Below are 23,872 nucleotides of genomic sequence, written 5' to 3' on the forward strand. Positions count from 1 at the left end.
ACATCTTCTAGATTAAAATATAACCAGCATAATTAAATTGTCTTGAAGGATATTTTATTTTAAACCTCATACATACAAAGTTTTTCAGTCATTTTACTCTGTGTAGTTCACCAATATTTGTTTTGTCTAGGTCTTTTAAGATTTTTATCTTTATAAAGATGAATCATGGTGTTTCGTAGTTTCTTAATAATACAATTAATTTTACCAACATTTTGTTTTTAAAAATTAGTGAATTAGTTCATGAATATAAAACATGTAACACATTATCAAGAGATTGATAGTATAGACTATTTCTGTCTTATTTGATAGTATAGACTATTTCTGTCTTATTTCAAATCAGTGCTCTTCACTTTATAGCCATGTAATCTTGGGCAAGTCATTTATAAACAGTGTCTTCATCTTTACTATATCATTACTTTCAAGGTAAAGATAGTAGCACCTCACAGGACTTTTTAAGATTAAATGAGTTAACATATGTATGGTGCCTAGAACAATATTTGTCATGTAGAAAATCTATAAATAGTTTAGCTGTTTAGTCTTTTTTTCCTCAGTAAATTTCAAGTATATTTTCCCAATTAAACTTAATTCAAGTGCTGGCATTAATTTCCTGTCAGCAGTTACTTTCTTCTTTGATTTTATACAACTAGAGTTATCATGTGCCCACATCTTTAGTATGATGTGCCCACTTAAAGCTTACTTTAAAAATACTTGTCCAGTTTTAAATTCTCCAACACTATGTTACTGTAGGAAAATACCTAGTTACACTCTTTTTTTTTGTAGACAAGGTTTTGCTGTGTGAATTAGTTCATGAATATGAACTGAATATGACCTATGTTGGGAACCTACACATACATCTTCAGGACTATACTAGAATTTTAGCATAATAGAAACTTCTCTTGATTTGACTCTGATACAGAGTCACAGTCTTTTTGAGTTCAGGCTGGTCATGAACTCACTATGTAGCCCAAGCTGGCATCAGACTTTCAGCAATCCTCTTCCTTGAGCCTCCTGAGTGCTAGGGTTACAGGCATGCACCACCATACCTGGCTTCTAGTTACATTTTTAAAAAGCACTTCCCCTCTTAAACTTACATAGCATTTTAGATACTCATTTGTGATAGCAAAATTTTAGGAAGAAAACACAGACTGAAATAATGTAAGTTTCCTAATATGAAGATGAAGACTATGTTTGGGAAGAAAAAAGAACAGTAATTTTTCTTGGCTTCTTTAGAATGAAAAAAATACGAACTATTAATAGCCAGAACCAAAAATTAAAACCAAATTGTACTGTTTCCTAAAGTTCATATTTGAAAGTTCATATCTAAAGTTCATACCTAAAGTTCATATTTAAAGTTCATATCTCATTAAATTTAATGTTCTGAATTCTTGATTTTGAACTTTGATTAAATTCCAACTATAAAATCCTTAAGAATCTTTATAGTAAAATTATGTCTTTACCCTTTGCTGATTCCTATATATGGAAAAAAACAAGGAGTGCATGTTGAATATAGTATCTACCGTCAAAGCAGATGTTCTTATGACCTGATGTGGAAGGTATAACAACTCAAAATATTTCTATTCGTCAAGCTGCAGAAATATGCATTAGGTACCTGCTACAATAACAGTGAGTATAAGTGCATAAAGGTGAAGTTTGTAAGGAAACTTGCTTTTCATTTAGAAAAAGTTCTAAGTGAGGTACATAAGTTAGAACACCAATGTAATTTTTAAAAGTATTATATTCCACTCAGTTTAATGACAGTGTGCTTCAACTTCAGAGATACATATTTGACCTATGTTGGGAACCTACACATACATCTTCAGGAATATACTAGAATTTTAGCATAATAGAAACTTCTCTTGATATGACTCTGATACAGAGTCAGAGTCTTTTTAAGTTTCATACAAAGAGAGTAATATTAATGAAATAGCCAAGACTATCTTCTTTCATCCATTGCATGTGTCTTGAAAATATTTTGAATGTCAGTTCTCTTTTTATCAGTGAGGAATCTGGTCTGAGAGTCTGGAGTAAGCAAACCTAAATTCAAGACCTAGCACCAATAAGAATTTTAGATTCTTATTTGTAATCTTAGATAAGTCACAGCTTTACTCTGAATCTAAAATTTTGATTATGAGCACTATGTCATTATTCAGTTACAGTTCTGTGATTTTTACTTTGTTTTACAAAACTAGTAAGTGGCGACAGCTGATTTTTTTTACTTTGTCCATTTTTCAGTATTTTGCTGGTATCTGAAAACAAAAGTGTTATTACTTCTAAGTAATGTTAGGTTCATAACCATTGTACTTAACTTCTATAATTCCTTTTTTAAAGTGTGTGCATATTTGAATAAGTAGTATTCCATCTTTTGATTTTCATTTTTATAAATATTTTTGTGATTTACCGTATACTGAACACTTCTATGCCTAGTGTTCTAGTTTTGGACCAGCATGTAACAGTGAAACATAATAAAAATTTTTGTCTTCAAATGCTTTTTCCTTGAATTTTTCTAGGTAACATACATGAATTTCATGCACTAATTTAAAAAATTACAACCTTTGGTATAAATGGTTAATGCAGTAAAAATAATAGTGACATAGAATACTAATGGTACTTCTCAAATTGTATGATTATAAGTTTGAGAAAGTAATTTCATCTTTCGGGCGAGGCCTCAATTTTCTCATCTCTCAGAGTGTTATGTTAGATAATTGTTTAATGTGCATTTTAACTCCAAAATCTACGCTTCTTAAAAAGAGATGTAAGAAACTATAGATAGCTGTTAGAATTTGATAGTTTAATAGCACCAATAATAGCCAGGTAAGGTATCTTTTTAGAAGTTTTAAATAATATTCTTGTTAAAAGCAAAAAAATAGAATTTTTTATAATGTATTGACTTGATTTGATGGTAGTGAATACATTTTAATACTAGAGTAAAATAAAACACCTTAGTACAATAGTTTCCTGATAAAGAAAATTTTAGGAAGAGGGTGAAGATTTCCACTTACAATGTCTGACTAAGTCAGATGAGCAAGATGTGAGGAAAAGATGATGCCTCCTGTCTGCTCAGGATGGAAACGGGATTTTATAAATTTGCAATGGGATATTTAGGTCAGCTTTATGTGTTAGGATCTATTTTTATGCTTAGAACTTAAGTAGGAAAAATTGAGTAACAAGTTTGAATTGCTTGGTTTATTGGCACAGCTCTACCTTAAACTGCACTTCCAAATGTTTCATTACTTCACTGTTCTATGCATGTTAACATTTTAAAGTGTATTTTGGTAGTTTTCTAATTCATTGACACTACATGCTATCTTGGCTTGTGCCCATCCTTTTTTTTTTTAAGATTTATATTTTTAATTGATTTTCTTTCATGGAACTTACAAAAACTCAGAATTTTTTATTTTTAAAACATATGCTTAGTTTAAGGTTGAAATTAATATTTTATACTCACATAGTCTCTATATAATTTTTCTCTTTCACAGATATTGATGATGCTCAAATACATCCCCGCCCTACTAGAGTCAGACATTTTTCACAAAGTGAAGACACTGGAAATGAAGTTTTTGGTGCCTTGAATGAGGAACAGCCATTGCCTCGAAGTAGCAGTACTTCTGACATCTTGGAACCATTCACTGTTGAACGAGCCAAAGGTGCAGTTCCTGTCATTGACAGTTCATCCCGTCATGCACCAAGCTTGCAGAGTTCCACAGAGGCTTCTTCAATAACTAGATCCACTGAAAGCCACATCACTGATACTCATAGTAGAGAGTCTTCTCTGGAAGTTGGTGATAGCATATATGACCATCTTTGTCACTTAATAGGTCCAGTAGAACTTGCAGATTCAGCTTTTGAACAAATCCAGTACATTGACCTTGAAGGAGATGATGATCTTCTTTCTTCCTTGAAAGAATATTTTAAGGAAAACCAGGAAAACTGTAGTAAAAACGAAACAGGAAAAGATTCAGCTTCTCAGGAAGTGATTATTGCAGTAACTAAGGATGAGAGATCATCCTTAGATAGATTAGAATATATAGATCAAGAAATTAAATCAAAAAATGTCATGTCTTTTGTTGGGACTCCTGAAAGCATACAGTTTCAGAAAGAACCAAATGCACCTGCTTTCATGAGTAATATCGTACCTAGTCAGTCAGATAGTATCATGAAACCACAAACTTCCGAAAAATCTAAGCAACCAAACATTGATAAACCATCATCAGAACCTACTTCAGATAGCCCTTGTAGTAAAGAAAAAAGGAAATACTTGTATAGACAAACAGCCACAGAATTAGATGCCTGTGTAGATGTAGCACTAGTTGAAAAGCTTAAGGGTGTGCAAATTAATGAAAAAATCACTGTCCCACATGTATTGCATGCCAAGAAAACTACGCTAAAAGCACCTGTTAACCGCAGAATGCCTCATGTTTCAAACACTAGCAAGCTTTCTCCTACTAAAAGAAGCTTGTCTGAAACAGTAACTCATAGGGCCAAAATCATGAAAATTGCTACTAAAAAGCGAAATAGTGTTCATGTTACTTTTAGACCATCTACTGAGTCTGTTCAGTTTTATAATCCTCTGGAAAACAAAGAAGCTCCATGGAAGATGAGACTACGGAAGCTTAGTGGCTTTAGTAGTAGTAGTAGTAGCAGCAGTAGTAACAATAGCGGTACCAGCAACACCCATACCAGCTCAGCTAATGGTACAGAGCTTGTAAAACCTGGTGTGTACAGGCCTCTTGATACAATTAGCGCAGCACCAGTCAGTAGCAAAACAGTGAAGGAATCTACAGAGATTCCCACCACCATATTACCAAAAGAAGGAACTGCAAGTAATCAGTTAGGTAGTCGTAGTACTCTCAGGTCATCAAGTCATGAGGCAGGACTACAGCAGGGCTCCCTGGGTGGCGTTTATAAAACTGTTGTACATGCTCTTTCGAAGCCGAAGGCAAATGTTTCCCCACAGAGGCAGAACAGAATGCCACCAGAGGCTCCACTGAGGGATCTGTACAGTCATGTAATGGGCTATTTTGGAAGGAAAGCTGCAGGTGAGCACTAACAGTGTGCAAAGTGCAAAAGGAGAAAGACAGCACCAGTTTGGCTTAATGCAACTGAAGCAAGCTATAAGCAATCAAAAAGCTTTGGGATGGTCACTGCTTTCTCTCTGTTTGGTTATGCATGCGCCTTTCCCCAGCTGTATTTTCCCAGCATAAAATGTTTATTTAAATTACTAATTTCCCTTATAAGGCATTTAGTTAAACCTCTTTGCTGCTGAACAAGATAGGAAAGAAGATACAGGAAATGTTGAATGACCTTTCAAAAGCTACCTAAATCACATATTTTTTTGTGTATGCCTTATGAGTCTTGGAAGTTTACCAAGTTGTTATACTTTCTCTCCTGCCCCCTACAGTTTATATTTAAAAGTATATTAGCCATATCTATCTATCTATCTATATATATATATTTATCCATATCTATCTATATATATATAGATAGATTTGAATTTGTTTGTACTGCCTATCTATTTGGTGTTACATTTTTTTCTTGTTAGAAAATTACTCTGACATCTTACATAATAGAAATCAAGGTCCTATAACTAGCACCAACATAGTTAACTATCTTCAAAGAGGAAATTATATCTTAATTCTCAAAATGATTTAGTCACTTTTCATTGAAGGCATTTCCAAATATGCTGTACACTTCTAGTGTTGCATTCATTGAAATAGAATGCAAATTATATCCTTGAAAGAGTTATCATTTTCCTTTTTCTGAGATTTTTTAATTTGCATAAAGGTTTTACCATAGCTAATCATAATTTAAATATGGGACCTCTATGGATAACTACAGAAAGAAAGCAAGATTATGGTAACTTTTATCTTGATTCAAAGTTAAAATACCTTTAAAGGTACAGAAAATTACCTTTCAGCAGTAAGGTAGGTTTTGATTTTATTTATTTTAACATGGTTTTGTTAGCATGATTAACAACGCTGTATAATGCATCTTGCATTGAGCCATTAATGCCACCTGAGGGCAGTATTTGGCAGCTTAGCAAAGCCTGGCCAGTAATATAAAGATAATGGTATTTCACAGTGAGCTTCTGACCAGTGTATATTTTTAATCTGAAATGCTTTGTAGTTCATTAGGAATATAAACAGTGCTGATTTGCTTTTCACTGTAGAGAAATTCACTTTTCAATAGCATATTAGTGACAAACAATTCTGTCTTTTTTAAGTTTCACAAGTTAATATTTTCTTTTTAATGTAAATCATAATGTAATCGCACAAAAATCAAAATATTATGGTGGTTTTTGTAAGCCTTTGGGAAGAAACCTCTTTTTTCTTATTCTAAAATTAGATTTTGTAGTGGAAAGAACATTCTGTAAAAACCATAGTTTTTTTATTTATAAATATGCAAACTTCAGTGCATTTGTGTCCAATTGAGATTTCCACAGATTGAAGGGATACATTCCTGGCAAATATTTTTTGCAGTTATAAATATTTAAGGCTCTAAAAGAAAGCATACAGGCAGGAGGACAGATCAATATACCAGTTTCTTTATAGGCAATATTAACCTGACTTCATCTAGTGCTTATTATCTACAAGCTTTCTTGCTACTTAGGGTCATATTGAAGATTCACTAACATCTGCTTAGTTAAAGTAAATATCAATTTACTAATTCTTAAAATTAAATCTAAAAGGAGGGAAATTATTCATAAATGCATGTTTGGCAAATAATTGATATGGCATTAGGTACTTTGTTTTGGGTGTTTTTGTGTGTATGTGCATTTTGTTTTTGTTTTTTGCTTCACATTTAGAAAATACAGTTAAGTTTTTCCTCACTATATATAGTTATTTATTTACTTTTAGTCAATAAAGAGGACATGAGCCCCAAACTGCCTCCTCTTAATAATGATATTGGCAGCAGCAGTGCTAATGTTCCTGACTTGATGGATGAATTTATAGCTGAACGACTGCGAAGTGGTAATGCCTCGGTAAGTTGTATTTTACTTATGTGGTTTTAGAGAGGAAGGTTAAAAGAATTAAAAATATATGCACCTATGTGTGCATATTTAATGCACAGTATAGGTGGAAAGTTTTATTCAAAACAGTATTTCCTCTTCCAGTTTAACCCTTTTTGAATTAAAATCTTTTAAACTATATTTTATAATAACTTTTACCCAAAGACCTAAAACAAGCTTATAGTTTTCACCAAAGAAAGACCAGAGTATCTGTTTGCTCAAATAGATATGAGTCATACAGTACCTTCTTAGTTTTCCCAGCTTGATCTTACCTTGGTACCAGAGGTCAGCGTTCAGTAGCAAAGATAACAGTGGAGGTCGCCTGGCCCATCTCTCATAGTTTTGATAGCACAAATACTGTGCTGCGTAATCATTCCAGATAACTTCAGAACAGATTTTAAAGTTATCTTTATTTTAAATGTTAAGATTGTGGCAAAATGAAAATAAAAGCTGTTTCATGTTTGAATGAGAAAGGGAACTAGGAAAGGGGGAGGCTAAGAGAAAGAAGAGAAAAGGGATTTAGAAAGAGAATGAAAGGGGAAAATGGAAAAACAGCTTTTGTAAATGGGGAAGATAAGGGTCAAAGCGGGGGGGAGGGGAATGGGGAAAAAGAATTAAGACATTATATACAGATGCAAGTTCCTCTATGATGAATGTGATCATTATGCACGACTCATAATGAAATAACACAATAAATTAAATAAAAGAAAATAAAAGCTATTTTCTTTGATAAAAGTAAAAATAAATTAGAAAAAGATAATAGAAGATACTTTCTATCCCTCATAATGCTTAATTTTTAGGGAAGAATAAATATATGTGGAATTGGTTATATTCCATTGGGGTTTCAAGGGGTCAATGACTTACGTTTCTCTTTTTCAATTTTTTTTTTCTTGAATGAATAAAATGATTGTGAAATTATTGTAGAAGGACACCTTTGGCATCACACTTCCTTCTCTCCCACACTTCTGTTTGCATCTTGTTTTTCCCCTTAAACACTTTATTCTTTCTACTGTTTAACCTATATTCACTCCATGGATCTTAATGAAGCTTAAGAGCATCAGGTCCACCAACATCTAATATTCTGGTTTTTGCTTTAATCAGAACAGTGAGAGTTTAAGTACTGATCTATAGCTTTAGATTGTTTGGCAAGGGTCCCCGCCCCCCTGTGTCCTAAATCTCAGCACTTTTTATGATGTTTATCTTGAAAATGAAAGGTTTCAGATGCTCAGTAAAAATGGAAAATTCCTTTTTTAAAATTTTGTATTTTTATTAGTACATGTTTGCAGTATATAATGATTACATTCATTGTGGGGAATTAGTACATATATATAACACAGCTCAGTTCTTTTTTTCCCTTCCTCTTCTACTCCCTTTTTTTAAAAAAAAATTTTCTTTGCCAGGATCAGATTGATTTATTTAGTTTATAAGTCCTAATTAAGTTAATTATAAACACAGATTAACAGGCAGACTGACATGCCAAAAAAAAAATAAAACACTCATTTTCCTATCTCTATAGCAGAGTAGTACTCCATTTTATACAAATACTGTATTTTCTTTATCCATTCATCTGTTGATGGACATATAGGCTGCCTCCAAGGTTCAACTATTATGAATTGTGTTGCTATAAACATAAGTATGTATATATCATTGTACTATGGTGTCATTTACTCTTTCAGAAAGGTACTCAGGAGGGGAATAGCTTGGTTGAATGGAATTTCTATTTTTAGGTTTTTTTAAGAATCTACATACTAATTTTCCACAGTGAAAATTCTTTTTTTTTAATGGTAAAATGTTTCCTGAATTTTTAGAATATGACAAGAAGAGGAAGTAGTCCAGGCAGCCTTGAAATTCCTAAAGACCTCCCTGATATTCTAAACAAACAAAACCAGATGCGCCCCATTGATGATCCAGGCGTGCCCTCCGAATGGACTTCTCCTGCTAGTGCAGGGAGCAGTGATCTTATCAGCTCAGACAGTCACTCGGATTCTTTCAGTGCTTTCCAGTATGATGGCCGAAAATTTGACAGCAAGTATCTCTTACTATTTAAGTAGCAGGCTTTGTATTGGTTGTCTGTTCAAGACTAACTTGCGGGTTATGTAGCCATCACCTTCCTTTCTAGTGTTACTCAGTGATTTCTACATAGTTTGATTTCACTTCTCAGTGAAATTCCAGAGGAAGTTTTAGGAAATTACTTTATTTTGCCAAACTAGGTCATACAAGAAATACTGACTTTTCATAAAACAAATTATATTTTTAAGACCAAAAAATTTGAAAGGAAAATAATTTCTTATCAATTTAATATTAAAATAAAGGACAATCTGCTACTGTTGCACACATTATATTTGGGAACCATTGACTAGTTATGTTGAATACTACAATACTCAGAATTGTTCTTGCATAAATTGCTCCATGTTAAAATTACATCCATGATAGTACCTGGCCCTTTGTTATGACCACATGATTATTCTGCAGTAATTCTCTGTTACACTTGGCAATTAGTGAAGGGCCTCAAAATTTAAAAGACAGTGAAAACCTTGGGAATTAGGTTTATGAAGAGCTGGGAAATGTTTCTTCTTCTCACTCATTGATTATATACTACCCTGATCTCAGGTGAATATGGCTTAAGGGAAAGATTATTTTTATCACATGTCATTTTTTGTATATTCCTGAACTAGGAATTATAAAACAGTTAAGCACTAAGTATATTACCAGCTCTCAGAAAACGTGAATGATATCAGTGGTGCTATACCACATGTCTCTGTCTCTTCTTGTTATTGTTAATAATAAAACTACCCCAACCTTTAAAATGTTTCTAATTATAATCTTTAAAATGCTAACCTTGTTTATAGTTGCCTGAGGAAATAAAATAGATTTAGAGGAAATGTTAATTTTGCTGATTTAGCTGCATCTTTCTTATTAATAGTTTTGTTTTATACATGGGACTCATACTAGCATTCTCCTTTCTGTAGACTTTGGCTTTGGAGCTGACCCTGGAATTGCATCCTCTGCTGATGTGGATTCAGGCTCTGGGCATCATCAGAGTGCTGAGGAGCAGGAAGTGGCTAGTCTAACCACACTTCATATAGATTCTGAAACGAACAGTCTTAATCAACAGGCTTTCTCTGCTGAAGCTGCAACAGTTACTGGTAAAGTTGCTTGAGTGGATATGTTCCTCCAGTTCAGTTTTCAAACCTCCAAAGAATCTAGCTAAATTTTTAAGAAGTCTTAAGTATTATTTGTATTATATAAACTATTATTGTTTTCCCCTTCCATTGTCAAAAATGAGTTTAAAAAATATTAAAATAAGGTAATTTCTTGACAAGAAGTCTATGTAATTTTCAGAGGGTCCTTTCAGCTCCTAATATTCACAGAATATTGTACATACAAGCACAAGAGCATTTTCTGCAGTTATTTTAGATTAAAAACTGTGGCACTAAAAGAAAAGAATCAAGATAAATCATGTTTAGGTACAAATTCCCTCATACATCATTATGTACCAATAAACTAAAATGTACCAATAAACTTAATTTTAAAAAAAAATTATGGTACTATATCTTTTTCATTTTCATTCACAGCCTAGATTTTTTAATAAATTTTTGCCAAAGTATTTATTATAGGAAATACAAAGCATAGTGTGTAATGTAAGGCCTGTTTGTCATATAGTAATATCTTGTATTTATACAAAATACTATATTTTTCAGAAACTTTACATGTGGTCAGACCCAACCAGAATTTAACAATTCAAATAGGAAAAAACTCAGTCATGTTAAATGTGGTCACATTATTGTATTGTTAGTGCAGGGATCAATAAGTCTGAGCAGATCATCAAGATCCTCAAGACCATAGATCTTGATGGTTCCACTTTATAATCCCCACTCACTCTGGTTTCAGCTGCAGTTTAATGCTCCTTGCTAAGTAGTTATTTATTAAATATCAGTGGCATGGTTTGTACATCCTGTAGTTGGCTGAAACTTGCAAGACTGGAGTGTAGATCTGAATTAGACATTTTCTTAGCTAGTTCAGTTGGATGAAATTGGTCCAGGGGATGCTAGATAGGCAGGAACCCATTGTGTATTTTCTCTTCCTGCCGCCTCTTCTCCCAGGGGATAGAACTTTACATGCCCAATTACACAATTGGGCTTGCGTGAAGGACAGGAACCAATTTGCTTAGATCCACCGTACCATCAATATAGGATTTAAATTTCTCAGAAATAAGAAATTTCTTGTTTTATAATAAACTTTTTACTGTCACTATTCTTTAAAAATGTAAATGAAAAGATATTCAACATTACTAGTAATGAGCAAATGCAGATAAAAGCCACAGTATGACACTGCCATACATATTAAACATTACAAGTGAAAAACATTTTAGCAGCTATAATCCCAGCACTCAGAAGGCTGAGGCAGAAGCATCACAGTAAGTTCAAGGCCAGCCTGAGCTACATAAGTGATGCACTATGTAGCTGCACTATGTGATGAGACCCTGTCTGAAAAACAAAAATAAATAAAATAAAATAAAAACATTTAGTAGAACAAGCATTAAAATGGATGTGGAGCAATCAGAAATCTCACATATTGCTGGTAAGAATGCAAAATGGTAGAGCCAGTCTGGAATAATATGGCAGTATCTTTTAAACATTAAACATTTACCATACCATTATTCCTGGATTTCCTACCTTGGACAGTGTATGTGAAAGTTCATGGCAGCATTATTCATAGTAAGAATTGAAAACAAGCTGGGTAATCCCAGCACGTGGGGAGGCTGAGGCAGGAGAATCACAAGTTTGAGTCCAACCTGGGCAGCTTAGAAGTTAGCAAGACTCTTCTGAAACTGAAAACAAAACAAAACAAAGATGGAGTGGGGGGTTAGGATGTAGCTCAGTGCAAAGGCTCTGGCTTCATTCCCTAGCACCACAGAAAAGAAAAGAAACATTAACAGTGAAAATAAAATGTGAGTGAACTGGTTAGTGGATAAACAAAGTACAGTATGTTAGTTCATTGAATATTCACTGCATAGTGCACAGCAATAAAAAAGAATTAAATATTAATATGTGTAAGAACATACCTGGCTCTCAAAAGTTAAATACAAAAAACTACATTACCATAATTTGATCTCATATGCATGAAATTTTGGAGAAGGTAAAACTAGTGACAAAACATGTGAATGTTTACATGGGACAAGGAGAGCTGTTTGTGATGATGGAACTATTCTATATTTTGATTATGGTATTGGTTACAAAACTGTACAAGTGTTAACTATAACTGCTTAAAATGAATGAATTAGAAAATAAATACAGAATTTTATGTTCTAGTGTAATACAAATTGTTTTGTTTGTTTTGTTTTCGAGACAGGGCATCACTTTGTACCCCATTGCTGGCACAGCAGTCCTCCTGCCTCAGCCTCCCCAAGTGCTGCGATTACCCAGCTTGTTTTCAATTTTTAGCTAGTGCTAGAATTATAGGCATGCACCACCATATTTGGCAAACACAAATTTTAGCATCTTCAAAACTCTAAAATTTGTGGCTGTCTAGAGATACTACTGACCCTTGAAAAGGGCAGAATTTAAAAGCAGAAAGAATAAAATGCCTCACAAGTTTTCTCACTGATTTGAAGACCCACTTTATAACCATTACAGCTGCAGACTTCTCCCATGATTGGTGTCTCTGTCTGAATCTGGGGACTCTGCAAAGAAAAAAACATGTAGTGAAGGCCACAAGTATAACGCATTCTAATAAATATAAGTACTTTCTATGTCTAGAACATAAAAGTTACAGTTCGATTGTAGAGAGATAAGAAAGACGCAGAGACCTGAAACAGTACTAACAAGTTTTGGGCTAGACTGAGGCCAGTGAGAAGTCTTGAACGATTTTAAATGAGGAAGTGACATGATCACACTGGATTTTTAGATGTTTTGCTGTGGAGATTGGATTGAGGGGAAGAAGTAGAGACAAGTGAAGACTGGGTGCTGGGGACCATGTGAACCAGTTAGCAGTGTTAAGGGCATATAAGGCAGCAGGGGCTCAACAACTGCTCTAAGCCTGAAGTAAGTAAAATAGAGTGGCAGTGAATACCAGGGTTTCTACAGCTGGGAAGTAGACAGTCTCATTCTCACTGATCGTTCCTGTTACCTGATATGTCCATTTCTGATTTCATACTAGTCCCATGGTGGATATGAGATGAGATTTCTATTTTTTTGAGATTTCCAGATAGAGAAGCTTGTACAGTATTATTTTCTTGACCTCTTGGCCGGTTTATAACCTCATCTGTCTTTTGATGTTTTTAGTCTGTTTTATTTTTATTTGTTATGCTACTAGAAATTGAACCCACGACCTTTGCACTGTGCTGCATCCTGAGCCCTTTTAAAATTTTGAGATAGGGTCTCATGAAGTTGCCTAGGCTGTGCTTAAACTTTCAACCCTCCAGCCTCAGCCTCCCAGTTCTGGGATTACAGGCATGCACCATCACATTGACTTTGGTGTTTTAAAATACTATATTTTAGGATAGAACATTGAGTAACTTTATGAAATTTCATTTACAGGTTCAGAAAGTGCTTCCCCAGTTCATTCCACTCTGGGATCCAGGTCACAGACTCCTTCCCCTTCTACACTGAACATAGATCACATGGAACAGAAGGATCTACAGCTTGATGAGAAGCTCCACCACTCTGTTCTTCAGACACCGGATGATCTAGGCAATATTTGGAAATTAAATATTTGCTGGTTTTCCTTTCAAGGCATTATTGTTAGGGAATCTTAAATCTTTGGACTTTTCTAAGTCTTTGGGAAATTTGTTACTACATATATTTTCTTCCTCTTAAAGATATTTGTGTATGCTCAGATTTTGTCATAGTTAGAGTCTTGGAATTAGTGATTGTGTTAACTTCTGTGTTATATTAGGAATTGTTGATACAGTGCTATTTCCCGAAATAGAAAACACATTATTTGCATTACTTATTCTTAATATTATATTGGAAAATCCTCCTGACTCACAGAGGAAAGTACATAGTATTATCACTTTTTTTTTTTTTTTTAAATAAAAGGAGGAAAACATTAACAGACAGACAACCTTTTACAAAATAGCAAAAGAACAGTATAGACAATACAGAGTTACAAAGTGGTAAGAAATTAACAGAGCTTGTTGTATTACATATTGATATCTTCAAAGTGGTTTCTTATGAAAACAGACATGTAATATTGATCAGTCAAGGACTCATTGACAGTTTCTTTCGGCAAAGAAATAGAAGACAGTAGAACACCTAGGTTAACTATCCTGTATATACATACATGCATTATCACTTGTTAATTGAGCATTCAGTGAAAACAATTTATCAAATCATAATTTTTGTTGATTTTGATTTTGCAAGTATATCAATTAAATTTAATTAAAAATAACAGTCCATATTTTTATCTTTGAATAAATGTTTAAAAGTGACTTGGGGAACCTTAGAAACCTTAAGTTAAAGAAAAGTTATTTTTGCTAAATCCTGCATGATATAACAAAGATAAGATAGACATTTTGCATAGTTGATAAGATACAATAAACAATAAAAATAGCCAGTTTTCATTTGTTAATGTAGCACATTTACTCTCTGACCAAAGGAAGAGATATAAAGCCATTTATTTCTGGAGTCTTTAAAAGAGGTTCATTCACAAAGTTACCTTTCAGTTACACAGCTCTAGTTTCCTGGTTGTGGATTTTGACTTGTTTACTTATTTGTTCTTTAAGTTTTTGTAGGTTTACTGTTTTCCTCCATTATTTGGGAAGAAATTCAGACTTGAAAAATAATACACAGACAGTAAGATGAACACCCATAAATTATTTACATAAATTCACCAGTTAAGCTTTTCCCTTTTTATTTCTGTCTGTACCTACACACGTGTGCATACACACATCAAAAACCCTGTCCTGTTTTTTGCCCCCTAAACGATTTAAAGGAGAACTACAGATGTAGTTCAGTGTTCTTTTCTAAGAAAAACAATGTTCGTTTCCTGTGCAACCACAGTGTAATGGTGTTTGTGACACTGAACATTACTACATTATTGTTATTTTCATCTGTAGTCATATTTTCTCCGTTGTCTCAATAGTGTCCTTTACATAAAGCTATCCCATACCAGATCAATCCAGAATTTAATCAAGCACACAATAGTGTTGTTTAGCTTTTAATCATTTAAATTTTTGTTAGCTTTACTTTGGGAAGAATAAGGTAGAAACAAAGCAGTTGATTCATCTCTGTATTATAAAGGTACTATGCAATATGCAGGCATTACAGCAATAGTTAGAACTTAAGTGTTTTCATTTCTTCATAGTGGCTTTGTATCAGAAGCCTATTTTTTGTTATAGAGAAAGACTATTTAGTACCTTTTACATAATATACCTAGTTATTTTACCTACTTTACATTCAAAGAAAAAACTTAAGTATTACAAATAAAGGATGTACATGTTCTTTTTTTTTTTTTTTTTTTTTTGAGACAGGGTCTCACTATGCAGTTCAGGCTGCCCTTAAGCTCACTTTGTCGCCCAGGCTGGTCTCGAACTTGCAATAATCCTCCTGCCTCAGCCTCCCAAGTGCTGGGATTACAGGCGTGCACCACCACACCCGGCTAGGGGTGTACATGTTCTAAGAATAAACTTACTATAAATTACTCTTTGGGATATCATCAAATATGGAGAATCATAAGCTTATGATTTATACTACAAGATATTTAGTTCCCAACGTTCTTTAGATGGACTTTTATTTTCTATACATTGAATAGAGTAAGAGATTATATACACTGAGTAGCATAATGGATTTATTTTTTAACCTGGAAGAAGACCTATAGCAGAAGCTAGCTAAGCTATCTTTTACAGCTAAGGAAGTATAGCCTTAGTGAAGTTTAAATAACTTGTTTAATACATAGTGGCAGAAATGAGCCTATGACCAAGGTTACCTATAGTTATTGTAATTGTGCCAGTATTAATAAGTAAAAGAAATACTTTTATTGTGTTTACATTTTAGTAAAAATTTCTTTTCCATGCCATTGTAATACCTCTTTTAATGTTAGATTTGGCTTGGCTATGAACTATATAAGTATATTTCCTTGGAAGCTTTAACTACAGAGAAATAGGTTTGTGAAGACTTTTATGGGAACTGTCTTCAGCCTGAGATTTTCTTTTAATATGATGATATAATGTGAAGTTACAGATAATGTGAAGCTGTTAGATAGAAGTGAGAATATGTGCTTATAAAATTGATGTTTACATCAAACACAAATTTCTCTACCTGGTATCTACACAGTGGTAGTTGCATAATTTTCTCCTTAGGGAAATCTGGATAGAAGCACTATTGAATAAATGATTTTTGCCATAATAGGGGAACTGTCAACTGGTGAGGTTTTGATGTTCTCCGAAAAAAATAAAACATATATATTCACATTTCCTTTATTCACTTTTGTAGATATTTAAGAACATTAGTTTGGGCCAGGGATATAGCTCAGCAGCACAGTGCCTAGCTGGCAAGCACAAGGTCTTGAGTTCAATTCCCCATATGAAAAAAAAAAAACACAAAAACAAAAAAACATTAGTTTAAGTTGGCTTTTTGGTTTCTGTGGTCAATTTTCTGAAAAATTACTGACAGTATTGCATTTTTTCTTACAGAAATGAGTGAATTTCCATCTGAATGCTGCAGTGTAATGGCAGGGGGTACTCTCACCGGATGGCATGCTGATGTTGCTACTGTGATGTGGCGAAGAATGCTAGGCATTTTAGGAGATGTCAATGCTATTATGGACCCTGAAATACATGCTCAAGTTTTTGATTACCTCTGTGAACTTTGGCAGAACCTAGCCAAGGTAAAAGAGAAAATAAAGGAGATGGGAGAAGGAAAGAAAAAGTATTTCATAGAAGAGGTATTAGAGAACATTGTCATATACCTTCCGCATTATAGCCAAGGTGGAGCCCCACAGGATAAAATTATTTAACTGTAATTAAATATGTGATTAGTGGTAGAAATTGGATTTAAACTTCAGTTTAAAATAAAGCAAACTGGAAGAGAAAATGGTTTTTATAGGTTTGTTACCTTTTATTTGAAAATTGCAGATTAGAGATAACCTCGGCATTTCCACTGATAACCTGACATCCCCTTCTCCGCCAGTTTTGATCCCTCCACTCAGAATCCTTACACCGTGGCTTTTCAAGGTGAGCTTAATATATAAAATAGTAGTTTGAAATTTTTGTTTAGTAAATAAGTCTTAAACGTTTGATAGAAATTTGAGCTATTGTATAATTTTCTAGAGTTCTAAGTTTTTAATATCTTTAGGAAGTCATTAGGCATTGTGTAGAGAGGAGGATAGTCACGGGGAATTTGCAGATAATTGTTTTTATTTTTTATTTAATAAAGCAAAAGTGGATACAAAGTATGTCTATTGTACTTAAGTGAAAAATAAACTTCAAGTTGTATCACAGAATATGTATACTTTTAGATTTAATTCTTCTAAGTATTTGATGTTTGGTACATTTTCCCAAATGAAACACTCTGTCTTTATTTTTAACTACGTTGTATCATTTGGGTAATAACCATAACTTTATGGTTATTAAGCTCTGACTTTTAGTTCATTTAAGAAAATTGGACTAGCAGAGAAATAGATGAAAACAGTTGTACTGCGTGGTGTATTCAGTTAAGTATTTAACAAACAATATTGTTTTTGAGTATTAAAACTGACCTTTTAATTTTAGGCAACCATGTTGACTGATAAATATAAGCAAGGTAAATTACATGCTTATAAACTTATTTGTAATACAATGAAAAGAAGACAAGATGTCTCTCCAAATAGAGATTTTCTAACACATTTCTACAATATAATGCACTGTGGATTACTTCATATTGATCAGGTATATATACATGCCTTCTACAAAGTTGTTTTATCAGTTTATGTTTGGTTCTCAGTTCTGTTTAACTCTTGATTTTGACCTAAAATTAAGACTGCTCCCCATATGTAGTGGTTTATGTATAATTTGCTTACATTTTATGACCATATTCTTGAAACATGGTTAAAAACAAGCTATTGTAGCCGTTAAGGGATTGATTTGAGTGTTCTTCCAACTTTAGTGTTACAACCAACATGTTTGATTTAGAAGTGATTAAGCCATCATTTACTTAGAGTGACATTTTCTTTCTCTGATGTCCCATTGTACAAGTAGTAGGCATTTTGTAACGGATTCTTGAGGCATATGAATTTTCTTGTCTACAAGTGATACACAAGTTAGAGGTGTTTGTTCAACTATAAGAACCAGCACCTTGCATTTTATTACCATTTTACTAGCACTGTGACAATTACATGGACTTGGTAGTTGTATCATTTGCCATCATTAAATCTGACTCTAGAACATTAGGAGTCTTGATCTTGGCTGTAAAACTAAAAGGTCTGAGAGATTACAAGTCAAAAGTAGTGTAAATATTTTTATCCTAATGTAGTTAATCTTAACTCAGAGGTCATTTAGAGAGTACTAAATATTAAAAGATAATAATTAGATTTCTTTCCAAAAAATGAAAAACTTCTTCCATTCATCTAGAATAATTAGTGTCCTAACCTTATAAAAATATCTCAACTGGAGTGACACTCTTAATTACTAGAAAAAGATTGCATTTAAAATAAATTGAAACAGCCAGGTGTGGTGGTGCATGCCTGTAATCCCAGCACTCAGGAGGCAAAGGCAGGATGATCGCTATATAGTAAGTTGGTCAACTTAAACAGCATGGCAAGTCCCTGTCTGAAAAAAAAAAAAAACAAAAACAAAAACAAAATAAATAAATTTTAAAAAGTAAATCCACTACTATAACCAAATACTCTGAATCTTCATGGTAAATTCCAAAGGCATAGGGAATGAATAGTGGGTATAGATTTCTGAAGCTAAGTATCTATCACTTAAGGACTTCAGTTTATCTAAAAAAGTAAATGCCTCCAGTTGCTACATAGTAACTTATGTGGGGTTAGAGATGAGAGTTATTACAAGGAAACACCAAGATGGCAGAAGCACAGTTTCTCTGCAATACAGTTTTATAAGATGCAGACCTTACACTTTTTATCCCTGTGAAACAGAGCCTTTTTTACTTTCCAGTGTGAAAAGAAATGCTATTATTTATGTCAGTTAAGTAAATGTATTTTAAGTTTATTTTCCTTTAACAGAATGTATTGCTAGTGTGAGGTATTTAGAAGAATTAAAATTAGTCTTTCTAATTACCAACATGTATAATGGTTACTTTGAAAATTTAATCTATTATCTGTTCTAAGGATATTGATTAGCTGATACCCAGGATTATACATATGATATTCTCTCCCCTTTCCTTATCCTAAGGATATTGTTAACACAATCATCAAGCACTGCTCACCTCAGTTCTTTTCACTTGGTTTGCCTGGTGCTACAATGCTCATTATGGATTTTATTGTAGCAGCTGGTAGAGTGGCTTCTTCAGCTTTTCTCAATGTGAGTATTAATTTCTTTTTCTTTATAATAAACTTGGGGCTGGGGATTTAGCTCAGCGGCAAAGCGCCTGCCTTGCAAGCGCAAGGTCGTGAGTTCGGTTCCCGGTACCGGAGAAAAACCAAAAAAAAAAATAAAATAAAATATAATAAACTTAACAAGGACTCAGCTAGCAAAGAAATAAGGAAAGAAGTACTGTGGTGAAAATATAACAAGCTGATGTTATATGTTCTGAGTATAGTTGGAATTGATTGCCTCTCCCATATTAAAAGATGTAAAGAAGAAATTCTGAAGTATAAGAAATCACTGAAATTAGTCAATGAATTGATTGAAGAGCTGTGAAAATATCTGATAACCATAACTGGATTTAACATTAAAGAAACACAGAGGAACAGGGAAGAAAGAAAGTGAGGAAAGGGCAATAGAATAATAATAGGAATAATAGTAACAGAAAAAGAAAAGAAAAAAACAGTGGAGAGTAATCATTGCAGTGTGTATGTATGTCAGATCACATGTTGCTCACTTTAAATATATTCAGTTTTATTTGACAGTTAAATATTTTTAATAGAAAAATAAAAGTGATGAGATAATTCAGAAATTTAACCTTAAACTCTACAACTACATGTGAGGATTTTTTTTCTTGCAATCATAGAACTGTGAGATAATGTCAGGTAAATCAATATAGCAGAAAATGTCTTTATGTAAGTGGCAAAAGTGATCTAGAGAGAAAAACATTAGCTGTGTATACAGTACTGAAAGGTTAGATTTTATCATGAGGAAGGATTGAATAACCATTGAAAGATTTTAAGCATGGAATGACATCAAGTTTGTATTTTGGAAAGATCACTCTGGAGCACAGTAGAAGTGTGAAATAACAATTAACGGAAAGTCTACTGGAAAAATAGAGTATGTGAAGGAGAAAAATACTTGTCTGACACTTTAAATTTTGCAAAACAGTATAGATAGATTATTTCATTTGTAAGCTATAAAAGAACAGGACTAAATAATATGGAGTTCTCTTTGTAGCACGGTAAGGCATCTACTAGACATACACAGGTGTCAGGAGAATAATTTTGTGTAAAAGTCAAGAGCAGCTGGTAGTAGTCAAGGCAGCTGTAATTCCAGCACTTGGGAGGCTAAGGCAGGAGGATCACTGCAAGTCTGAGGCCAAACTGAGCTACATAGTGAGTTCAAGGCCAGCCAAAACTGCAAAGTCAGACCCAGCCCCAAAAAAATAAATGTCAAGAGTGCAAGGAGGATAGGTGCTATTTAAAACCATGACACTAGGTGCAGTTACCTAGAAGAAATGTGCAAACCCAAAAGAGAAGAACCTGTACATACAGCTAGTTACAAAATTATGATTTCTTTAGTTCTCAGAGAACAGTAATCTTGTCTTATTCATCTTGTTATCTCCAGGTCTAGCAGAAGCCAGTGCTTAGTAGGTATTTATTGACTGAATGAGTATTAGTATGAAAACATACTAATGTGCTCAGCATTGTGCTGAGCCCTTTTTTGGTTATTTACCTTTTTCCCCCTTATGTACAAAGTGTTTCTGTCCTAGTCATTTTCTCTAGTGAACACCTGAGGCTGGGTAACTTATTTAAAAAGGGATTTATACAGTTCATTTTGGAGGTTGAAAGTCAAGCAGCCTAACTGTGGCAAGGGTTCCCTTGCTACATGTTACATTATGGTGGATGGCATCATTGTGAGAGCACATGCAAGAGAGAGATCACAAGGCAAGGCAGAAAGCCAGAGCAAGGGAAAGAGCAGGGCTGCCCTTTTAACAACTCACTCTTGTGAGAACAAAGTCAGGGACCCATAAGAGCTACATTATTTCCTTCCAGTAGTGTGCCTCAGTGACCTGCCTGCTCTGTACCCTATCTCTTATAGGTCACACTAACTGAATGTCACTACACTGAGAATCAAACTTCTAACATGTGAACCTCTGGGGGACAAACCACATCCACAGCACAGCAATTCCTTTGGGTAGAATACAGAGGTATATGAAATAAATTAGATAGGCTTTGTGCTATAGGAAACATACAGTCTGCTACTGGAGTGATACAAAAATATGTTAATAATAACTGTAGGATATAGTTCTAAGTTTGAAGAGGAAGAGGATAACATAATGGTTAAAAGCATGGACTTCAGAGCCAGTCTGTCAGGGTTTAAACCATAGCTCTGTTACTTAATAGGTGTATGACTCTGTGCAAGTTACTTAATTTCTCTGTGTCTCTGTTTCTTAAAGTACAGATATCCTGCCCAGTAGGATTATTTTATAAGGATTAGTTACATGGTTGGAACATAATGTGACACACTGTATGTGAAATGTAAAATAATTTGTTAAATAAAATTATTTGGAAACTCATTTGTTTATGGGTTTAATACCTCAGTAAGGTCCCTGAAAGATTAGTAGTTATATAGAGAGATGAGGAATGATATCCCAGGTAGAGATAAACAGACATAAGTAAAACATGGTCGGAGAATAACAAATAATCTATTTTGTTTAGAGGCTAGTTGATATGTAAAAGTGTAGTGGACAGAAAAAACAGAAAGGTATTTTAGATCTTTGCTACCCAAAGTATGATCTGCACACCAGAAACATGGGGCATGATCTGGACACTTACTAGCAATGCAGTTAACCTACTGAAGCAGAATCTGCATTTTAATTAGATCACAAAGGGTTGGTAAAGCCGTTTATTAAAGATTGAGAAGCACTGCTTTAGACCTTATTTTAAGAGGTCTTGAATGCCACAGACTAGGTTATGTTGCTTTTTTAACTAAACATTTAAATGTTTTAAGGTGAGGAGGTAGGTGAATGAACGAAACTGTGCTTTGTGAATATTGAAGAAATGTATTAATGTAAGAGTAGATTATATGGAAGACAAACAAGATGGTAGTTGCACTATCATTATTGTCAGTGTTCTCAGATTATTATCTTCCTTTGTTGATATTTCTCTTCTCTCTTAGGCAGATTACAAAATAATTGATTCCATTTGACTTTCTTAATTACAGTCACATTCCAGGACCACTCGCATTACATCTACTTACCTAAGCATTCCCAGTTACCTTACCAACCTTTACAGAAAAAATCTTAGCTAATCTTTTTCATTAAGTGTTTCTAAATCAATTTTATTTTTATAAGATCTTAAGGTGGGACAGTAGGTGTGAACTTACTTTTTTCCATCTCACTACGCTGTCTTGTATCGATACATTTAGACTGTTTTAAATCTGGAAATAAATTGTTTTGTTGAAAATAAAATAATAGATTAATGCTGCATTACCTCTGTAATAAGATTTCTTCTGTTGAGGAAATCTTAGCTGGGTGTGGTCATCCCAGCAACTCAGGAGGCTGATAACAGAAGGATTGCAAGTTCAAGGCCAGCCTGGGCAGCTGAGACCCTGTTTTAAAATAAAAAGTGAGGGGCTGGGGATTTAGCTCAACGGCACAGTGCCTGCCTGGCAAGCGCAAGGTCATGAGTTCAATTCCCAATACCGGAAAAAAATCCAAAAAAATTCAATAAATAAAATACATAAAATAAAAAGTGAAAAGAGCAGGGGATGATGTTCAGTGTTCCCTGGATTCAATTCCAACACTGCAAAGTTGGGAAATTGAGGAAAATTTTTTTAGAGATTGGCTCTTGGTATATGTGAAAAAATTATTACATGTCTAATAGATTAGTTTCATCATTTTTATTGTGTTATTAAACATAAAAATCAATAATTTTCATGTATTTTAATAAAACAATGCCTTAGTAGTTAGATGCTGGTGTTTGGTGGGCATTTAAGAAAGGAGAAGAGAAAAAAACATGTTCAGTATTGATACTTCCAACATACTTAATATGGGGCCGGGGATATAGCTCAGTGGCACAAGCACCTGCCTGGCAAGCCTGAGGTCCTGAGTTTGATTCCCAATACCAAAAATCCCAAAATGCTTAATATAACTCAGGATAAAGATGAAAGATTATTTTAATCTGCAGTCCAGGCATAAATTCTAACGTTAATTGTACTAAGTAGTGTTCCTGGGTACTTGTAAAAGTGCCTTACCAGATAAACGTTACCAGGCTTTGGGTTGCTCAGCTGTCCTTCTAGAGTTGGATTCCAGGTTCTTCTCATCTCAAACAAAGGACTGAACAAAATGAGCAAAGACAGTGGTGAAGTTTATTTGAAAAAGTAAGAGTGGAGAGTGAGGAGGAAACTGGCTCTACAGAGCGACCTTGGGCCAAGTAAAAGAGGAAAGAGCAAGATAGAAGTACACCTTGGAGCACACAAGGCAGTTTGTCTTGAGGAAAGCTGTAATAGTGAGCTTTTCATGGCATCTGTGTCCTTTTATGCCATCCACATCTGAAAGAAACCTCTCCAGGAACTTCTACATACTGGTCCTGAAAGGTGATGCTGTATTCTAACCT

General features: G+C 33.9%; 1 protein-coding gene across 8 annotated transcripts in view; it reads left to right on the forward strand.

Moving 5' to 3' along the window:
- Ralgapa1 (Ral GTPase activating protein, alpha subunit 1 (catalytic)) overlaps window positions 1-23,872 on the forward strand; it is a 246,379-nt gene that overhangs the window by 110,322 nt on the left and 112,185 nt on the right. For 5 of the 8 annotated variants that reach the window (XM_013510373.1, XM_013510372.1, XM_013510369.1 and 2 more), the window contains 9 exons: window positions 3,477-5,036; window positions 6,855-6,979; window positions 8,815-9,031; window positions 9,976-10,152; window positions 13,546-13,698; window positions 16,641-16,834; window positions 17,082-17,180; window positions 17,718-17,873; window positions 19,338-19,466. In XM_013510373.1, the coding sequence (XP_013365827.1) occupies window positions 3,477-5,036; window positions 6,855-6,979; window positions 8,815-9,031; window positions 9,976-10,152; window positions 13,546-13,698; window positions 16,641-16,834; window positions 17,082-17,180; window positions 17,718-17,873; window positions 19,338-19,466 (2,810 nt within the window). The remainder of the gene's footprint in view (window positions 1-3,476; window positions 5,037-6,854; window positions 6,980-8,814; window positions 9,032-9,975; window positions 10,153-13,545; window positions 13,699-16,640; window positions 16,835-17,081; window positions 17,181-17,717; window positions 17,874-19,337; window positions 19,467-23,872) is intronic. The other 3 variants (XM_005376915.2, XM_005376917.2, XM_005376919.2) reach the window with 1 other exon arrangement.

This window comes from Chinchilla lanigera, unplaced genomic scaffold, assembly GCF_000276665.1.
Source record: "Chinchilla lanigera isolate Chin_1 unplaced genomic scaffold, ChiLan1.0 scaffold00008, whole genome shotgun sequence".
Classification (NCBI taxonomy): domain Eukaryota; kingdom Metazoa; phylum Chordata; class Mammalia; order Rodentia; family Chinchillidae; genus Chinchilla; species Chinchilla lanigera.